Raw genomic sequence first — 20,097 nt, 5'->3', positions numbered from 1 at the left:
TCAATTCAAGTACCCAAGTGCATAGAGTAGGAAATTCTTACACAAATTGATGAAATTTTGTAAAAGCCCCAAATTTTTCGGGTGTGTGTGCACAAAATTCACTGAAATTGAAGAAATTTCACCGAAATGTGAAAAAACCCCAAAATTTCATGGGCAATTGTGAGATTTTCCACTTTTGCATTGAAATTCCCAAGTCCGAGAAAAGCTCCAAGTTTTCAGGAGCAAATGTGCACAGATTAGTATTCTTTGCTTGTACCCGCGAACGTCCGATAGGGAAAGGAAAGGAAACCTCATTTTTTTCTTTTAAATTTCAGAAAGAAAAAACGTTGACCGTCAAGTTCGTGACGACCCACTTGGTCATGGCCCTCACGTGTGACCTGTCTGATAGGCCACTGCCTTTCTCGTTGGAGCACTTGTTGAAGCCAGTCCCGTCCGGTTGCGCGCTGTGGCCTGTAGCCCATTTCACAAGCCGTTTTGTGTCGCCTGCGCTTGGTCGCCTCGCTTGCAGCTTGGTTGCTTGCGATTGTTTTCTATAACCTACGACCTGTCGACTACTGTCGAACATGTTGCCTTGTCTGCGGCCTGTTGCCCGTGCCATCTCTTCTGCACGTATCATGCACTGACAGCTGATGCCTGAAGTTCCTGCTCGCCTATTATGAGCCTTGTGAAACGTGCACAACTTATGTGCTCTAATATCGGTTTGTAGATACCAAGTCTGTTGCGAGCTGAGTTGAGCTGAGAGTTCAAATGAGAGGAGTTGAGAGCAGTAGAGAGTGAGCATGACACTTGATGTTTGGTACAATGACTTGTGTACCTCATTTTAGGTTTTGAATATATATAAAGTACAAAGTGTAAGGGTGCGTTCACACCCGAACATAATAAAAGGCACGGTAATCCTTTATTTCCAACACTGATTGCTTTGGATTTCCATATTGATGATGAGTTCAAGGCTACTTTCTTGCTATGCACTTTGCTTGAAAGTTGGGATACTTTCAAGATAGATTTGAGTAATTAGAATGCTCAGCTGTTATACTTTGATGTGGAGAGTTCTTTGCTGATGGAAGAACTCAGTAGGTAGAATAACTCAGCAAACAAGTTTTCTAATGCATTACACACTAGAGGCAGATTTCGGCACAAGGGCAGTTCTGAAAATAGAGCAAGTAGCAAATCTCGTGGAAAAAATGTGGAGTGCCATCATTGTGTCAAAAAAGAGCACTACAAACGGGATTGTTTTTGATTGAAGAAAGGGAGGGGCAAAAACAAAAACATTGAAGCCAAAAAGACTGAAAACAAGGACAACGAGCATGCAAAGAAGAGCAATGTGAAAATCAAAGAGGTTGATGTAGTCACTCATGATAATGATAGTGATGGTGATGTGCTTCTTGCGTCTTCTTTGAGTGCACATGCATTGATTGCAGATTCTGAGGATGATATGCACACTTGGATATGTGATTTAGGGGCATCCTTTCATGTCACACCACATCATGAGTGGTTCTCTGATTACAATGGTGGTGTACATGGTGTTGTTCACTTGGGGGATAACTATGTATGTAAAATTGCAGGCATTGGCAGTTTGAAATTGGAATTTCAGCATGGCTCTATGTTTATTTTGCATAATTTGAGACATGTACCTCAGCTCAAGAAGAGCTTGATAAGCACAAGGCAACTAGATGATGAATGTTGGGTGTAAAGCCCCTTCTGGTGTAAACTCCCTCGTGTATAAACTAAGCCCCTTTGGGTGTAAACTCCCTCGTGTATAAACTTACGGGTGTGAACACACCCTTTACTTGTACCCTAACATATAAATAAATTTTTATTATTTGTGTACCGTGTAACACACTAGTACACTCTAACACGATTCTCTAAGCTCTCTGCTCACTCCAAGCTTGCATTCTGGTTAGCACTCAAGTGCAACAAATTGGTATTAAAGCTTGACGGTGCAAGGCGGCAATCACTGTAAACAGTGCTCTTCGTCATCATTGGGACAAATAGGCGATAGTTGAGGTAACGCTTGTAGCAGGCGTAACAGTCTGGCGGGCTGTTGAAGAGCAGACAGACAATCGATTGCAACGTGAGATAGGCGACAGGCAAAGCTAGTAGACAACATGATTGACTAGAGCGCGACTGCATGACGGATCAAAGCCCGGGACTTGCACGCAACAAGGAGGGTCAACGTTGCTCGTGATGGACACATGATCAGATCCAAAACGCGGCGACTGTCCAAGGTGGGTCGGGTGTCAAATCGTCGACGTCACTAGGCGGCAGACGGGATGTGGTCAAGTCAACGTTTTTTTTTCTTTGGAATTTTTTTTGGTTTCCTCTCTCTTCTTTACCGGGTGTTTGTGTGAGCAAGCACATAACAAAAATCTGTGCAAGTCTGTTCCTTCAAATTTGGAGCTTTTCGCAGATTTGGTGCCAGACACAAATTGCAGACATTGAGTGCAGGAGTCTTGGAAAATCTGGGGATTTTTAGATGCAAGTGAAATTTTCGCTTGATTGAGCTAATTTCTTGGAAATTTGTGTACTCTTGGACCCTGGAATTTGGGGCTTTTTCAGAAATTGTGAAATTTCTGCAACATTTGCCCACACTTGATGGTCGTGATGATGTATTGATGCAATCGGTTCAGATTTGTCAGTAAAATTTTGGGGGTTTTGCTGAAATTTGAAAATTTTGGCAAAAATAAGGTCTGAAATGTACATTGGAAACATTGTTGATGCAATCTTGGTGCTGTAACCAGTGAGATTCATTCCCCACTTATGAAACATTGAAGAAATTGCAGAGAATCTTGGTTTCTTTTGTGTATCAGAAGTACTTGGTTACATATGTATGAAATACATATGTTGGGCAGCTTCCATTGAGTTGATGTATTGCTGAACAATCATTTTGCAGCAGTCTTAGTGATCATTTGCAGATCTAGGATTATTGTAGATGTACTTTTGGTGATATTGCTGAAGTGGGAGTCACCTGGGGGTGATGTATGCTTTGAGTATGCGCTGAAATTTCAGTTATACTGTTGAAAGTCATCAGTCCTACTGCTGTACATGTACTTGGATTAAACCTTGTACTCATTATTTGAAAATTTGGGCTGATATTAATTGAACATTCAGCTCATTGTTTGCTGTTATAAATTGCAGTTTTTTTTTTTTTTTGGGTTCATTGCTGAACAATGGCTGCAAATGCTTCAAGCAGCAGTGACACAAAATCCCTTCTTGAATGGCACTGGTTTTGATTTGTGGAAGGATAGGATGCAAGGCATTTTGTTTCTCGAAGATTGTGATGATACTCTTTTGGAAGTCAAGCCTGCAGCTATGACAGATGAGGACTGGGCTAGACTCAACAAGAAGGCCATTACATACATTAAAATGGCTGTATCTGATGATGTACTTACGGACATTAAGTGTCTTGATACAACTTATGCAATATGGAAAAAGTTGATGGACACTTATGAAAATACAACTCCAGTAATTCAAGTTCACCTTATACGCAAGCTTGTAAACATGGAGTTGGATGAGTCTAAGCCTGCATCGGAGCATTTGAGTGCTTTCACAAGGTTTTTGAGCCAGTTACAGGACTCTGGTTTGCAGCCCTTCAATGATTAATTGAAGGCCATTTTCTTGTTGATGACTCTGTCTGATAGCTAGGAGTCTTTGGTTTCATTGAGCAACAATCTTGCTTTAACCTTCGATGGTGTTAGGGGCTCTATTCTCCATGAGGAGATTAGAAGAAAGCATAGTTACCAGGAACGGGGAACGGGAACGGGAACGGGACCCCCTGGAACGGGGGGAACGCCCAAAGCGAGGGAACGGGAACGGAGGGAACGGTATATATATATATATATATATATATATATATATATATATATATATATATATATATATATATATATATATATATATATATATATATATATATCCTCTAGAGAGAGAGAGTCAACACTAGTCTTAGAATCTAGAGAGACAGATCATATCTATTATCAACCATGAATTATAATTCATGAAATTAGACTCTAGAGACATAATAATCAAGTTTCAACTTTCAACAATAATAAAGATTCAAAACATTGTAACCAGCAATGGATTGTCGCATTCATAATTCAACACTGTAATCAACAATGTTGCATAAGTCCAACTGGCAACAAGTGTGCATTGCAAAAACACAAAATATGCACTAAACAGTAAACTTTAAAGCCTAAATAGTAAAGATCCAAGTTACAAGAGCTCCAATTTCCAAGTCAATACTCTAAAGTTCCAAAAGGCTAGCTACTAAGTGCTCTGATTCATGGAAGATGGCTCCACTGTGCCTGAATGCTCATCCTGCTGAACAACATCCTGCCCATCATCATCACCATCATCATCATCGTCATCTTTTTCCCAACATATAAAAGAATCAGCCTTTGCAACTGATGTACGAGCTAGCAAGCGAAGATTGGAGCTCACATAAACTAGGTCATTCGTCTTCATTGTACCAAGACGATTTCTCTTCTTTGAGTGAATGTGATTGAAGGAGCTCCATAGTTGCTCTAAACAAGAAGAGCTAATTGTTTGGCTAAGAATACGAATAGCCAAACTCTGCAACTCTGGAGCTTCTGCCCCATAGTCCTCCCACCATAAAGCAGCCCCAATATTTGTCCTGTCCTCTAGTGCATCCTCTGTACCAAACATCCCTAATGTTTGTCGATATACAGAGAGCTGATTTTTAATTTTGCGTTGCATTTCACGGCTAGGATAAAGCCTTGCAAGCAATGTGTTCCAAGCCTTGACCACCTCAAGGTCTCTTTCTTGCATCTTTCCTTGAAACTCAGGATCAAGCACATATGCTGCAGCATGCATAGGAGAGTCATACTCATTCCATCTGCTGATGCATAACTCCTTGATTTGCTCATACCTATCTGCATTTGGTTCCAAACTCTCTAACCTCTCAATCATGCGATCCATACCTTCATAGATCTTCCCAATGCATGGATCCATGCCATCTGCAAGCCTCAACATGTGCATAATAGGATCAACCATTTGGTTGGTGCGATTAACCTCATCCCAAAAATCTCTATCAGAAACATATGCATTACATAACACAGCAGTAGCAGTGGCAGCCCCAGTCCAATTTTCATACTCATCACTAGCAAATAGCTCCCTAATTGCACCTTTGCAATAGTGCAATCGACCAAGCATAAGAAAGTTATATGCAAATCGTGTATCCGAGTATTTAAGAAGTTCTTTGTCACTTCTCTTGCGAAACTCAGCATGCAAGTACTGATGATTACATATAAATGTGATAATCTTGTTGCCTTTCGCAACAAGAGATGCAATCCATGGCAAGTTCCCAATATCCTTCAACAAGTTATTCAAGCAATGCGCCATGCATGGACTAAAGGTGATATGTGGATACATTGCCATTAAAATGTTTCCTGCTGCCCTGTTTGTAGGTTCACCATCTGCCACAAACTGCACTACATTTTCTGCCCCAACAGCCTGCACTGCCTCGCACCACTCGGATGCCAATACATCTGCACTCTTTCCAGTCTCTGAAGCATCATGACTACCAATGAAGTATACATCTCCACGAGAATATGCAACAATACCATGTATGGACCTATGGCGTGTGTCACTCCATCCATCTGCTATCAATGTCACTCCATTTCTTACCCATTGATTGCGAATATTTGCTGTTGCAATCTCTATGGCTACTTTCTCCTTTTGAAGCAATGTAGTCCTGATAGTTTCTGATGAAGGGGGCTTATATGTGGGTCCATACTCTGCAATCTTTGTCACCATATTTAAAAAATAAGGTGACCTGGCTGATTTGAATGCAATATGGTCATGGTAAAAAAAGCGTGCCACTGCTGCATCTGTTTCCTCTTTTTTCTTTGGTTCCCATGAAGTGTGCAATGAACTCTGTTTAGCACCACGACCTGTTGCCATTGATGGCCCACGAGAAGGCTGCGTAGCCACTAATCCTGGTGGTCTTCTGCATGAAGCACCATGCCCTGCTGGTCTTGGAGTCCATGTTGTTGGATCCACTGCTATATTTGGCGTCCTCCTGGCATGTGAATTCCCCATAGATGTGGCTATGCGGTCAAGTAACTCCTGCCTTTTCTCAATTGATACATTGGTGCAAAAACGCACCTCTTTCCCCTCCTCATGTAGAAGATGGGCTCTCACTTTATCAGCCCCACTAGTGCGAGCATAAGGGCAAAGTTTGCATTTCCAAGGGCGAGCCCCTCCACCTCTCAATGGCACCCCTGCATCTACCTCATCCCACCATGACCAAGTAGTGCTTCGACTTCGTCCTGTTGTTGACGAAGTACCTGCTGAGGATGATGAAGATCCCATAGATGTCAATGCTGCCATCTATATAGAAGTGACAAATAATCAGTAAACTGTAAACTTCAATGAAATTAGTAATTACAGAAATTTGCAGCCAACATTTCAACATCCATGCGTCAAAGTTCAATGAAAACCAAGGTCCAAAGTGTACCGTGTGCCGCACGCGACGTAGGCGGGAGACTTAGAGGCAGGTGGGAGAGTCAAAGCCGAGCAGCCTGCAGGCGGAGGAGCAGGAGCAGGTGGGGCAGGTGCACGGAGCAGGCGGAGGAGCAGGTCCCAGGAGCAGGCGGAGGAGCAGGTCCCAGGAGCAGGAGCAGGCGGCGCAGGTGCACGGAGCAGGCGGAGGAGCAGGAGCAGGCGGAGGAGCACAAGCAGGCGAGGCAGGCAGGGCAGGCGAGGCAGGCGCAGGGGACAGGCGGGGCAGGCGCAGGCGCAGGGGACAAGCGCAGGCGCAGGGGACAGGCAGGGCAGGCGCAGGCGCAGGCGCAGGGGACAGGCGGGGCAGGCGGGGCAGGCGCAGGGACAGGCGACAGGGAACAGGGAACAGGGAACAGGGAACAAGTCCAGACGCAGGCGACAGGCGGAGGGGACACGCGACAGGCGGAGGGGACAGACACAGGCGACAGGCGACAGCGGGAGGTGGGAGCGAGCTGCGAAACGTCAACAATTTTTTTTAAAAAAATTAAAAATTTACATACCTGGGCTGGAACGGCCGTTCCAAACAGGGAACGGCCAGGGAACGGCCAGGGAACGGGATGGAACGGGCTGGAACGGGCTGGAACGTTTCGCCGGCGTTTCCTGGGCTCGTACCTCCCGGAACGCGTTAATCCGTTCCTATGCGCCGGAACGGGCGTTCCCTGTTTCTATGGAAGAAAGTCCAGTGGAGAAAGCAGTGGTTCAGCTTATCATTTGAGAGGCATGTCAGAAAAGAGGGGTAATGCAAGAAATAAAGGCAAAAGTAGGAGTAAAAGCAAGGGCAAACAATAGGATGTCACTTGCTATCAATGTGGACGTAAAGGGCATAAAAATCCCGATTGTCGCTATTGTAAGAAAGAGCAAGAAAGAAAGAAACAACAAGGAAAGAAAAAGACGGATGACAGCTCTTTCTCCAAAGAAGTTGCAAAAGTAAATGTTGCATCTAGTGTGGTTATTGAAGAACTCTCTGACATTGGAGAGATACTTGTTGTAGCCTCATGTATGATGGAGATATTATGGTAGCAGCAGGTGATATGCGATTCACTAAAAAGGAGGTGATTGATGTATTACTTTCAGCTCATGATGGGGTGTCTCAGTCATGGATAGTGGATAGTGGTGCCTCTTTTCATGTCACTCCCTCTTTGGAGTCATTTTCTGAATACACTTAAGGTTGTCTAGGCAAGGTTTACTTGGGCAACAATCATGCATGTGAAATAGAGGGTGTAGGTACCATTTACTTGGCCCTTGAAAATGGTCAAGAGCTGATTTTGCATGATGTCAGATATGTACCTGGCATAAAGAAAAGTTTACTATCAATTGGGTAGCTTGATGCAAGAGGGTATTTTACTACCTTTGGTGGTGAATCTTGAAAGGTCCACATGGGTTCTATGCTGATTGTTAAAGGCAACAAAAAGGGAACTTTGTACTATTTGCATTGTAAAGTATTACTTGGCAAGTTTTTGGTTATGGCTGAAGTTCATTCACTGATGGAACTTTGGCACAAAAGACTTGGTCATGTGAGCTAGAAAGGCCTTTAAGTTTTCTCCTCTTCAAGGAGATTTGATGTAAAAATCTGTGGACTTGACTTTTGTAATGATTGCATATATGGAAAATATGTGAAGTCTCCTTATTATTTTGGTGTTGTTAAGAAGTCCAATGCTCTTGACTTAGTACATTTAGATGTGTGCACTATGCCTGTTAATTCACATGGGGGTGTACGATACTTTGTCACTTTTATTAATGATTTCAGTAGAAAGTCATGGGTGTATGAACTAAAGAGAAAAAAGGAAGTGTTGATACTTTTTAAATGTTTCATGCCTTTGTTACCAAACAGAAATGGCTTAAGTTAAAAGCTATAAGAATGGATAATGGGGGTGAGTATATCTCTAATGAGTTTAAAAGATTTTGTGAGATGCATGGCATTGAGAGGGAGTTGACAACCCCTTACAACCCTGCATCAAATGGTGTGGCTGAAAGATATAATCGCACACTTTGTGAGAGAGTCAGATGCATGTTGTCCACAGCTAATCTCCCACAACAATTTTGGGGAGAGGCTCTTAAAACTGCAGTTCATGTGTGCAATCGCTCTCCCAATCGTGCGTTGAAAAATGGCATTCCTGAAGAGGTTCGGTTTGGCAAACGTGCTTGATATGAACACTTGCGTGTCTTTGGTTGTGATGCTTTTGTGCATATTCCTGTAAATCAAAGGACTAAACTAGACATGAAATCCATGAAGGGCATCTTCATGGGATATGGAGACGAGGGAGAGATGGGATATAGAGTTTGGCTTTGCAACCGGTCTATGACTCACATAAAGCGGTAGTTCCTTCAATTAACACCTGGACTTTACATACACACACATAAACAGAGACCTCTCTCCCTCGTTACAAAAATGGTAATGTTCCAAAATACATAACCTGTGAACAGTTGGTTTTCATCTCTTCTAAGTAAATCCTAGCTCCATAGGAACAGTACAGCATGTCCAGATCAACATCCCTTAATGTCCAGCATGTGCAGAATTCACTGTTCTTACTGTCTAGCACACTGTTCTTACTGTTCAGCATGTGCAGAGTTCACTGCTTTTATTCAGCATGAGCAGAGTTAATTGTTCATACAATTCAGCATGTGCAGAGTTCACTGTTCTTATTCAGCATGAAGAAAGTTCACTGTTCTTACGATTCAATGTGTGCAGACTTCACTGTTCTTACGATTCAGCATGAGCAGAGTTCACTGTTCTTATTCAGCATGAACAGAGTTCACTGTTCTTATTCAGCATGTGCAGAGAAAACACAGAATTGTACCTTTGATGGAATCAATCCATCATGCAAAGCATTTCTTTTGAGAATAGAGAGAGAGGTGATCAGAGGGAGCAAGCTCTACCTCTGTGCTTGAGTCAGAGACGTAGAAGTACTCTCCATGACTGGTTTTCTTGCAGCAATCTACCCTCAGCTTCTCCAAACTTCATTCTTCCATCTGCCCCTTATGCCTATTACGTTTTTTTTAAAAATGCTCTCTTTCTCTCTCTCTGGCATACATGTAACAATTTTCCTGTTTAAACATTTCGGTCTAAAATTCTCCATGATTGGTGCAAAATTTGACCTCGGCACAGACCAGAGAATTAATCCTCGTGTAAAAACGAAAACAATGACGCGAACAGATTCTGGGGTCCAAAAATAGTAGCTCCCTAAATTTTAGGGATGGTGACCCCTGCATTCCTCGAGTTGTTTTGTGCAACTTTTATCATTGCGACCACATCAAAAGTGTAATGTGGCTCAGTTACAATGACTTTTATTCCGTGAGTATTCTCACATGTGCATCTTCTATCTTGGCTAGGCTCATTGTCCTGCACCATCTCCGGTGGCTAAGCACAGAGTCCCAAACCACTAGCATTCTATTCTTCAGTGCCCATTCAATATGGAACTGGTCCTAAGGCTCAGACAAACCATTAGTCCAATTTGTTCCAATGGCTGCCTCTTTTGGCCATGCAAAGATCTCGCTTATTCCAAGAGAACTCTGGGGGTAAAAAGCAACAGCAACAAAAGAAAAGAAAAACAACCTATTTATATAAGTAAATAAGAAAAGCAACTGTAAAAAGTATCACCACTTGGTGACAGGCTTCCTCAGGATAGGAAAAGATAGTACGCAGCTGAGATGTAGTATTCAATGAGGCAAAGTTGCTGAAAAATACTACAGATGGTGACCTTGAAAAAAAGAAGATCAAGTTTCAGCATGAACAGCCAGCCATTCAGCAACCATTAGCTGAAGATACTGTCCCTTTTGATGCTAAAAATGAGCAGCAACCTATTATGCTACAGCTTGAAGACATAGGACAGTAAATTGATGCACATGATGGATTAGGACAGCAAGAAGAACATGCTGAAAACAGGTTACAGCAGCAAGAAAATGCTGAAAATCAGCCACTAGTTGATGGTGTGCACATACCTGAGGATGTAGGCCCATTGCCTATCAACACGGATCATTGGGTAAGAAGGTCTACGCGGGTCAGAAGGCAGCCACAGAGGTTTCAGCCATCTTTGGATTGCATTTTATTGATTGATGAAGGTGAGCCTTTGACATTTAAAGAGGCACAGTCATGTGAAAACAAGAAAAAGTGGGAGCTTGCTATGCAGGAAGAGATGAAATCTCTATATGTGAACAATACATGGGAGCTTGTATCTTTGCCCAAGGATAGAAAGGCTATTTCTAACAAATGGGCTTATAAGGTGAAATGTATTGATGGGAAGCCCAAATACAAGGCACGTTTGGTTGCTAAGGGTTATACACAGAAGGAAGGCATAGACTTCCAAGAGGTTTTCTCACCGGTGGTGAAGATGACTACACTCTGTGTTTTGTTTGCTCTCACTGCATTCTTGGATTTAGAGTTGGATTAGATGGGTGTGAAGACTGTTTTTCTTCATGGTGACCTGGATGAAGAGCTGTACATGAAACAGCCCGAAGGTTTTGTTATTCCAAGGAAAGAGCATTTAGTCTGTAAGCTAAAACACAGCTTATATGAGCTGAAAAAGGCTCCTAGACAGTGGTATAAAAAATTTGATACCTTTATACTCAACCGTGGATTTAAACATAGTCATGCAGATCATTGCTTATACACTAAAAAGGCTGATGATGGAAGCCTTGTTGTGCTAGTTTTATATGTGGATGATATGCTGATTGCAGGAAAGTATGAGTACTTTACATACACTTAAAAGGCAGCTGAGTTCAGCCTTCTCAATGAAAGATTTGGGACCACTTGAACACATTTTGGGCATCCGCATTAAAAGAGATAGAGAACAACACTTGTTGTTTCTCTCACAAGACAAGTACATTAGTAAAGTACTTAACAAATTTAATATGGCTGATGCTAAGTCTCTTGATGTACCTTTATCACCATGTACAAAGCTTAGCAAAGCTGATTGCCCAAAAGATAATGCAGTTGCTACTGCGATGAAAGGCATACCTTATGCATCAGCTTGTGGTTCTTTGAAGTATGCCATGGTTGCAACTCGTCTAGAAATTGCCTATGCAGTGGGAGTTGTTAGTAGATTCATATCTAACCCTGGCAAACCACATTGGGAAGTAGTGAAATGTATCTTTAGATATTTAAACAGTACACAAGACAAATGTATATGCTATGGAAAGGGTACACTAGAGCTGCAGGGGTTTTGTGATTCGGACATGGCAGGAGATCTTGACACTAGAAAGTCTACTAGTGGATATGTATTTACTTTGGCTGATGGAGCTATTTCTTGGTGTTCAAGGTTGCAGAAAATTGTAGCACTGAGTACTACAGAGGCTGAGTATATTTCAGCCACAAAAGCTTCCAAGAAAGCTATTTGGCTTGGCTGTTTGGTTAAGGATTTTGGTCTTTCTTCTCGTACTCCAGTGCTTGGTTGTGATAGCTAGAGTGCAGTATGTCTAGCTAAAAATGCCATGTTTCATGCCCGTACTAAACACATAGATGTCCGGTGTCATTTCATTCGACAGGTCTTGGACGATGGCCTTGTCACACTGACCAAGGTCAAAACCCAAGATAACCCTGCATATATTCTCACTAAAAGTCTTGCAAAGGCTCAGTATGCGCATTGTATTCGACTAGTGGGAGTTGGATAGTTTACAGACACCACTTTGGGCCTTTAAGTGGGAGATTGTTGGGTATAAAGCCCCTTCGGATGTAAACTCCCTCGTGTATAAACTTATAGGTGTGAACACACCCTTTACTTGTACCCTAACATATAAATACATTTTTATTCTTTGTGTACCGTGTAACACACTCACGATTCTCTAAGCTCTCTGCTCTCTCTCTGCTCACTCCAATCTCGCATTCTGGTTAGCACTCAAGTGTAACAATGAAGGCTATCACACCACCTTTGGAGATAGCAAATGGAAAATCTGTAAGGGTTCTCACATCGTTGCCAAGGGGTCCAAAAGTGATACCTTGTATCCTTTGCATGTATCTAGTATGCATGACCATATAATTGCTATAACTGAGCGGCCAAGTGTTTCTTTGTGGCATAGCTGGTTGGGACACATGAGTCAATTTGGAATGAAAGTGCTCTCTCGTTGGGATTATTACCGTCCTTGAGTTATGCTGATTTTGAACAGTGCGATCATTGTATTTATGGTAAACATGCTCAAACATCACACAAAAAATCTCTCTAAAGTCTTCACCCTTAGAGTTGGTACATTCAGATGTATGTCAAATGCCAAGATTATCTTTAGGGGGAAAGAAGTATTTCATTACCTTTGTTGATGATGCCACATGCAAAGCATGGGTTTATCCAATATGTAGGAAAGACGAGGCCTTGGATAAATTTAAAAAATTCTTGGCACTTAATGAAGATCAGACCAGTAATACATTAAAATGCCTTTGCTTTGACAATGGTGGAAAATATGTGTCCAAAGCTTTTCAGGACTTTTGTGACAGCAAAGGGATTAAAAAGGAGCTTATTGCCCCTCATAATCTGCCCCAAAATGGTGTTGTAGAGTGTATGAACAGGACCATTCAAGACAAGGTCCGTACAATGCTGTCACATGCTGCTTTACCCCATGGATTTTGCGCAGAGGTTGTTATGATAGCTGTACACTTGATTAATCGGTCACTAAACAGGTCTTTGGGAGGGGAAATCCCTCAAGAAGAGTGGTTGGGCAAGCCACCTTTGTATGCTTACTTGAGAGTGTTTGGCTGTGAGGCATTTGTGCACATTCGCAAGAAAGAACGCAGTAAACTCGAGCCAAAGTCGTGCAAACGTATTTTCCTAGGATATGGTGATGAAGGTGAGATGGAGTATCGATTATGGGTTTTTGAGAAAAGAAAAGTAGTACGTAGCAATAATGTTGTCTTCTGGAAAGGTTGCATGCACAAACAGCCCGAAAGAACAGAGGAGGTCAAAAGGGTTGTATTCTGGGAGGACGTACCAATAGGATAGCAAAGAATGCCTGTTAGATAGCAGCAAATACGTGCTATGCCTTTGGAACAACCTGAACCAGCTGTATAGCATGTTGAACCCGCAGAACGGGAAGCTGTTAATGCAGATTTGTAGGCTGAACAACTAGCAAATCTTGAACATTGGATTCGTAGGTCGACCAGAGTGCAAAAACAACCAGATAAGTTTGTTCCTGGTGTAAACTATGTGGCTGATTATCTTATGTTGATAGATTGTGGTGAATCGTCATGCTTCCAGGAAGCAATGGACAGATAGGATAGTAAGAAATGGCACAAAGCCATGCTATTAGAGATGGAATCCCTCATAAAGAATGACACTTGGGATTTGGTACATTTGCCAAAAGGACAAAAAGTGTTATTTTGCAAATGGGTTTACAAAATGAAAGTGACTTTTGGTTCTTTGTCAAAGTACAAGGCAGACTTGGTTGCTAAAGGGTACAAGCAAGAACATGGAATTGATTTTGATGAAATCTTCTTCTGTAGTCAAAATGACTACTTTGCGAACCATCTTGGACTTGGTTGCATCTGAAGACATGGAACTCATACAGATGGATGTAAAAACTGCTTTCTTACATGGTGATCTAATTGAGGAGATCTATATGTAGCAGCCTGAAGGTTTTGCTGTAGAGGGAAAAGAGCACATGGTATGTAAACTCAATAAGAGTTTGTATGTGCTGAAGCAAGCACTACGAGAATGGTATCATAAATTTGATACATTCATGTAATCTCAAGGATCTCATCGTTTTCAAGTTGATCACTGCTTATACACCAAGAAGGCAGTAGATGGTAGCCTTATTCTCTTGGTTTTGTATGTGGATGATATGCTAATTGCATGCAAGGATGTTCATGCCTTGGACCCTTGAAGCAGAGTTTACACAATAGCTTTGATATAAAAGATCTTGGTGAGACCAATCACATTCTTGGCATGCATATACTCAGAGACAAATCCAAGGGTCTTTTTTATCTGTCACTTTAGGAGTATGTTACAAAAGTTCTGCAGTGTTTCAATATGGAGGGGGAGAAAGCTATTAGTGTACCATTGCCTCCATATTTGAAACTTAGTGCAGATGATAGCCCTACATTAGATGATGGAAAGGTTGAAATGGCCAAGATACCCTATGCTTCAGCTGTACTCCACACATAATGAAAAAGGAAATGCACACACCTGGATGGAGCTAAAATAGTTAGAGCTCCTTTGTCTTTGTTAGACTCTGACAGAGCTAAGTCTCAAGACCAAGGCATAATGTGTGATTGGGGAGAAAATTTGGAAGTACCTCCACTGTGAAGATATGCTAGGGTTTGCACCAAGGAAACATAGAAAGTATGACCATGATTGAAACACAAAGACTTAGACAATGATGTGCATCGAACAAAGGGTGCACGTCAGTTACCTAGTGGCCTATCAAGACTACAAAGGAGATGGTTATCTTGCCAAGGGAGTCCAATTGATCACCCAGGAGCAAGGCATTGGACAAAGGGTGCATGTTGGCCACCCAATGGCATACTATGTCCTACAAAGGCGGATGGAATCACATTGAATTGTAGTTTTTAGATTACTATTACTGTTTTTTCAAATCAAGCTAAAAATTCCATGAAATTTACTTTGATATGTGTAGCATGCATTCCCATTAAGAGAATTGCAATTAGATAAAAATTGTCAACTTTTTTAAGAGTTCAAGTAGCATTGCATTGTTTCATGTACTTTTGAAAATTCAATTTTTATAGAAGACGAATCTCCACTTGAAAATTGTTCCATATTTTTAGTTTCACTATCTTACAATATTGTTAAAGTTGCATTCAATTTCCGTATCATATGCATATGTTATTTCAGATATACTGAAATAGGACCCGAGCCACTAAAGTGGCTTGCAGCCACTTTGTGGCAAATTACAAGACTAGTGTTAAGAGGAAAACATGTATCTAGTACACTGTTTGAGTCTCTATAACATAGCAAGAGGAATTATCTCCATATGATAGGAATAAATAGTTGAGTAGGGTTAGTATATTTACATCCTTGGACATCCGGATGGCTGCAAGTAGCATTTGTCATAGTGGTCATAAAGTGACTCAATGTGAATGTACTAGAGACTCTTTAGAGTAGGACAACCGAGGCCTATTTATAGGACTCAAGGCCCTATTGTACACATCATTGTGTGATCATTACTCTTGAATGCTTGGCCCATAGGAGGTGTGTGTGCAGTTGAAGAGAGGAACACAGAGAATGGAGGAAGAAGCATGAATAAACAATGTACCGTGAATGAGCAGAATGTACAATGAGGAAAGGTTGGAATAGTGGAGTGAGTCTTTGGGAGTGGTGTGGGATGCACTCGATAGGAATAAGTGGGTGGAAAAAAAATGGTCCAACCCTAAAAGATGCTCCGCCACAAAATACGGGGAAACCTAGAATGGAGCTAAACAAACTCTCAACACTAACTTGAAGGAGTTGAGATTGCTGCTCATGGCAGGTTGGTGCCCAAATGAGGAACTGCTGCATAGCCATTATCTGGCCTGTCCACTGATTAGTTGCCCGCAGCAGTGATCAGCGAAAGCCGTCTGCAAATATAAGTTCTAGTCTGCCCTGAATTGAGTCTGTTTGCTGTCGTCAGCCTGATTGCTTTGGAACAGCTTGATTAGGTTGCACCCTCAGTCAAAATGACTAAGTGACCAGAGAGACAGTAGGGTTTGCGAGGGAAAACACTGTGTATGTCAAACACTGAGAGAGAAAAGTAACATAGAAGATGATGAAAGATGAATCATGCTGATGAAGTGAATCTGATACAAGGGTGTCGTAGCACAAAGGAAGCCCTGGAATGCAGGAAGATTGCCAAAGAAGCGTGAGATCTGCAAACGCAGGATGAGGAGGTGTCGCTTGGAGCAGGGAGACTGTCGTCGAAGGGTGAGGAGCCACTGAGTTTGCAAATGCAAGGATGAAGAGTGGTACCTAGGAGCAGGGAGACAACTAATGAAGCCTCCGTCTGCAAATGCAAGCCTGATAGGGTGACACCAGTTGCAGGGAGTGATGCCAGGTGGTGAGGATGAGCCAGATGCTGAAAACATAGATGAAGATAGCCTCTGGGAGTGAAATGCCAGCTGTGGAGTGATGTCTGAAGGGTGGGAAGCAGCTAGGAACCAAATGCAAGGTGCAATTGCCTCTGATGAAGGTGACTCTTGCTAGAGAGACACACTTCAGATGGTGAGGAACCTCCTTGGCAACCAAATGCAAGGTGGAGCCGTCAGAAGGGTGGAGGATGACACGAGATAGGGTGGATGCTAACACCACGAGAGTGTGGACTCCAAATGCAAGGTGTAGGAGCACAGAAGATGCTGTCACCAACAATGGAGGATGGATGCCAGCTGAAGAGGAGCACACTGCCACCATAAACACAGCCAACTGGAGATGATGGTTGGCTCCAGGAGAATGTGGAGATGGTGGTAGGAGAGGGGAGAGAGAGATGATGGAAGAGAGAGGGTGTCAGAAGACTGATGAAGAGAGTGGGAGTGACAGATTGAAGGATCAACCGTTAGGAATGAATGAGAGAGTGGCCTATAAACAGGCATAGTCGGTCTAGGGTGGCGCCCCTTTTTGGGGCTGCAAGCCCTAAATGCAAAATGCAGAAACGCAAAAACACAAACTATGGGTGAATGGTTTCTCAACACCCTCCTCCATGAGTGTTGATGCTATTGTTTCAGCTTGTTTCATAGTTTGTGTGTTGTTCTGCCTCGGTTTCATATGTGGTTTTGTTTCTGTGCAAGTTGCTTTATTGCCTGCATCCTCATTACTGCCAAGTACTGCATTTTACATTAGTTCAGCCTCATTTAGCTTCATGTGCATGATTGCATGATATGTCACTGAGTTGAGTTTCAGTTGTTTTCAGCACTCCTTGGGCTCAAAACTAAGCATTCAGGCTAGTTGTCATCAATTCTGGTCAATGGTTTGCTCCTGTCATTGAACATCGAATGCAGTTCTCCAACAAGTAAAGGACAGGAAGTTTTCTTTTTCTTTGGGGGTGGAACAGCTTCAGGGGGTTGTTGAGACTTCATGCACTATTTTTTTTATCTCTACACCTACACTCGTTTCATTGTCATGTTTACCCCTCTAAACATGTGCTTGAAAGTGATAGGTTCACTGTAGAGACTTGGATTGCACGTCAGATCCTGCATGTAAGAGTGGTTGATAAAGACAAGATTACATGAGCTAGATTGAACTTGCTCTTTCATCCAGCCAGATGCACCCAGATCTCTAACAATTAGTGTGTGTTAGGGGCTGCAATAAGTTGCTTGGTTGTTTTCTGAAAGCAGTGAGCAGCAAAGGAAACAAAAACAAGTGGTACTTGGAATATCTGGGTTAGTGGTGAAGCAGTGAGCAAGAAATGCAGAACATACTAATAAAGCTCTGTAATATTAAGAGTTGGGCACACGCTATATCAATTGCTAATGCTGCTTTATTCCATAACATATTGACATCAGATGGTACCTCTTAGGTCATTGTTGAGAAATTAAGACAAACTCTTACCCTCTTTTGCCAAAATATGTGGGAACACTATGTGGATGCTGCTTCTGCTTCTGAACTTATGCCTATAAATGTGATCTGAAGAAAAATGTTAATTTCTGTTTGATTATCTTCTTGAGCTTGTATTATCCTCTTATAAATTCAGTGGCATTTTATAGTTTGATCTAAAGTATCTATTTGTAGCTTGAATGCTTCAGATGAATGTCATTGAAGTTGCCTGTTTTAGGTTCTATGTTTTAACAGCCTTGTTATCACATGCAGAGTTCTTGGGCACGCAAAGCATGGGTTTTTCTACAGAGGGCGGAAAACGTTTATAAAGTTGCAAGTTTTTTAAATCTTCTTTTCTTCCTTCGTACTGGGCGGTATAGTTTATTTAAGTAGTACAGTTATTGTCAAGTGTTTCAAAGTTTAGTAGAGGGCTAGTTTTCCACTTATGGATGTGCTATGATTGCAGATATCGGAGCCTAGTTGAGCGCTTTTTGAGTGCAAGGCTGGTGTATGAGAATCCAAAAATGAATCGAGCAGTCAGCTTTGAGTACATGAATAGACAGCTTGTTTGGCATGAGTTATCGGTAATGCCTCTTTACCTTTTTCAAATACCTCAAATTGCTGAATGTTTAAGCATGAATTATTAAAAATAAATAAATGTGAAGTATTTGAAAACGAATGCAAGTGTGTATCGTGCCATGAATCAGCTGTGGTAATAGGCAAGTGTGTATCGTGCCATGAATCAGCTGTGGTAATAGGCAAGTGTGTATCATGCCATGATCAGCGGGGGTAATACTCCTCCAATGTCCCACTGTACATCCCAATAGGGTGAAGCTGAAAATCACACATTAAATTACTTGAGTGGAGAAATTAATGGATTCTGTGGTTCTGAAAGTCCGGTTAACACTAAGCTAAACACATCAAGTAGCAGCACGAGGAGGATAAAGGATGCCTGTAGACGTCTTAAGACTCTAGCGTGTGTGAAAAGGATGCCTGCATCATGTTTTTAACTAATCCACCACACTCGTTTATTGTGGCTCCTTTTTAGTTTGAACCTACCCTTAGTGAAACAAGGTCTCATCTGCTTTCATGATATATATAATTCCTTTTCACTGCAGTTCCGTTTTGGGGATAATCTACTGTTACAGAAACAAGGCCTTATCTGCCTGTGATTCATTAATGCCCTTGACTTCCCAGAGTTAGGTATGCCACTCAGATGTTTTGTATGAAAACACTAACCTGACACGCAGCATGTGAGGTTCTTTACATTGTTGCACCAGTCTCCTATGATAAATTGCTATTTGTGTGTGGCAGTTTCAGAGAGTTTAATACATGTTAATATTTAGAGATTGTCCTTGATATAGTAAGATTTCTCAGAGATGTTTACAAATCTAAATCTTGTCACATTCTTTTTGTTCCAGGAGCTTTTGCTGCTGCTTCTACCTCTGCTCAATATCACTTCTATAAAGAAAGCGCTTACATTTCCCTTTTCCAGTGCACAATCACAAAAAGCTATAATCAAGGAGGATGCTTGCCCCATTTGTGAAAGTAGCCCCATTACAGTTGCTTTCCTTGCAATGCCATGTGAACATAAATATTGCTACTATTGCTTGAGGACTAGGTGTATAGCAAGTTCATCATTTCGATGTGTGAAATGCAATATGCAAGTTCTTGCAATGAAGCGTTTGCATGTCCATGAAGAATTAAAATGAAATATGGATACAAGGGTTGTACAGAAAAAGCAATAAAGCTAGTGGTGCACCTTTCCAGTAAGCTCTGAATGGCTTCTATTTGTTTATGCATTTCCTCTAATCTGCAAGCTTTTCGTTTCATACATATGATGTCTTTTGTCTACCTTGTGTTGCATCATTCAGCATAAAACATAATTAGGTAAGCATGAGTTTTTCTCTCCTCGCAGGTGCTGTTATAGGGAGATGTCTTAGAGAGGTCTGTTGTGTGGCACACTTATTTTGTGAGAGACTTTCTTTTTGTTAACAAAGAAAAGGAGTGTGACTGCAAACAGTACATTCCCGCGTTTGTTTCAAGAGGTTTGCTTTGCAGGTTTAGTCTCTAATTCATGTTAAGGAGTGCAGGTTCAATTCTTTTTTACTTGTGTTCAGGTCTTGTGAGCTGTTTG

General features: G+C 41.8%; 1 protein-coding gene across 1 annotated transcript in view; it reads left to right on the top strand.

Moving 5' to 3' along the window:
• Positions 1–19,759, top strand: part of TED3 (Pex2/Pex12 N-terminal domain-containing protein / zinc finger (C3HC4-type RING finger) family protein) — a 33,320-nt gene extending 13,561 nt beyond the window's left edge. The window contains exons 5-7 of the mRNA XM_087697458.1: positions 18,234–18,334; positions 18,427–18,544; positions 19,382–19,759. Coding sequence (XP_087553584.1) covers positions 18,234–18,334; positions 18,427–18,544; positions 19,382–19,672 — 510 coding nt within the window. The 3' untranslated portion in view covers positions 19,673–19,759. The remainder of the gene's footprint in view (positions 1–18,233; positions 18,335–18,426; positions 18,545–19,381) is intronic.
• The last annotated feature ends 338 nt before the right edge of the window (positions 19,760–20,097 follow it).

This window comes from Lygodium microphyllum, chromosome 17 (genome assembly GCF_053477565.2).
Source record: "Lygodium microphyllum isolate KBCC chromosome 17, Lygodium_microphyllum_v1.1.10, whole genome shotgun sequence".
NCBI lineage: Eukaryota > Viridiplantae > Streptophyta > Polypodiopsida > Schizaeales > Lygodiaceae > Lygodium > Lygodium microphyllum.
Note: the sequence above shows the minus strand (reverse complement) of the source record. Positions and strands in the feature narration are given on the sequence as shown.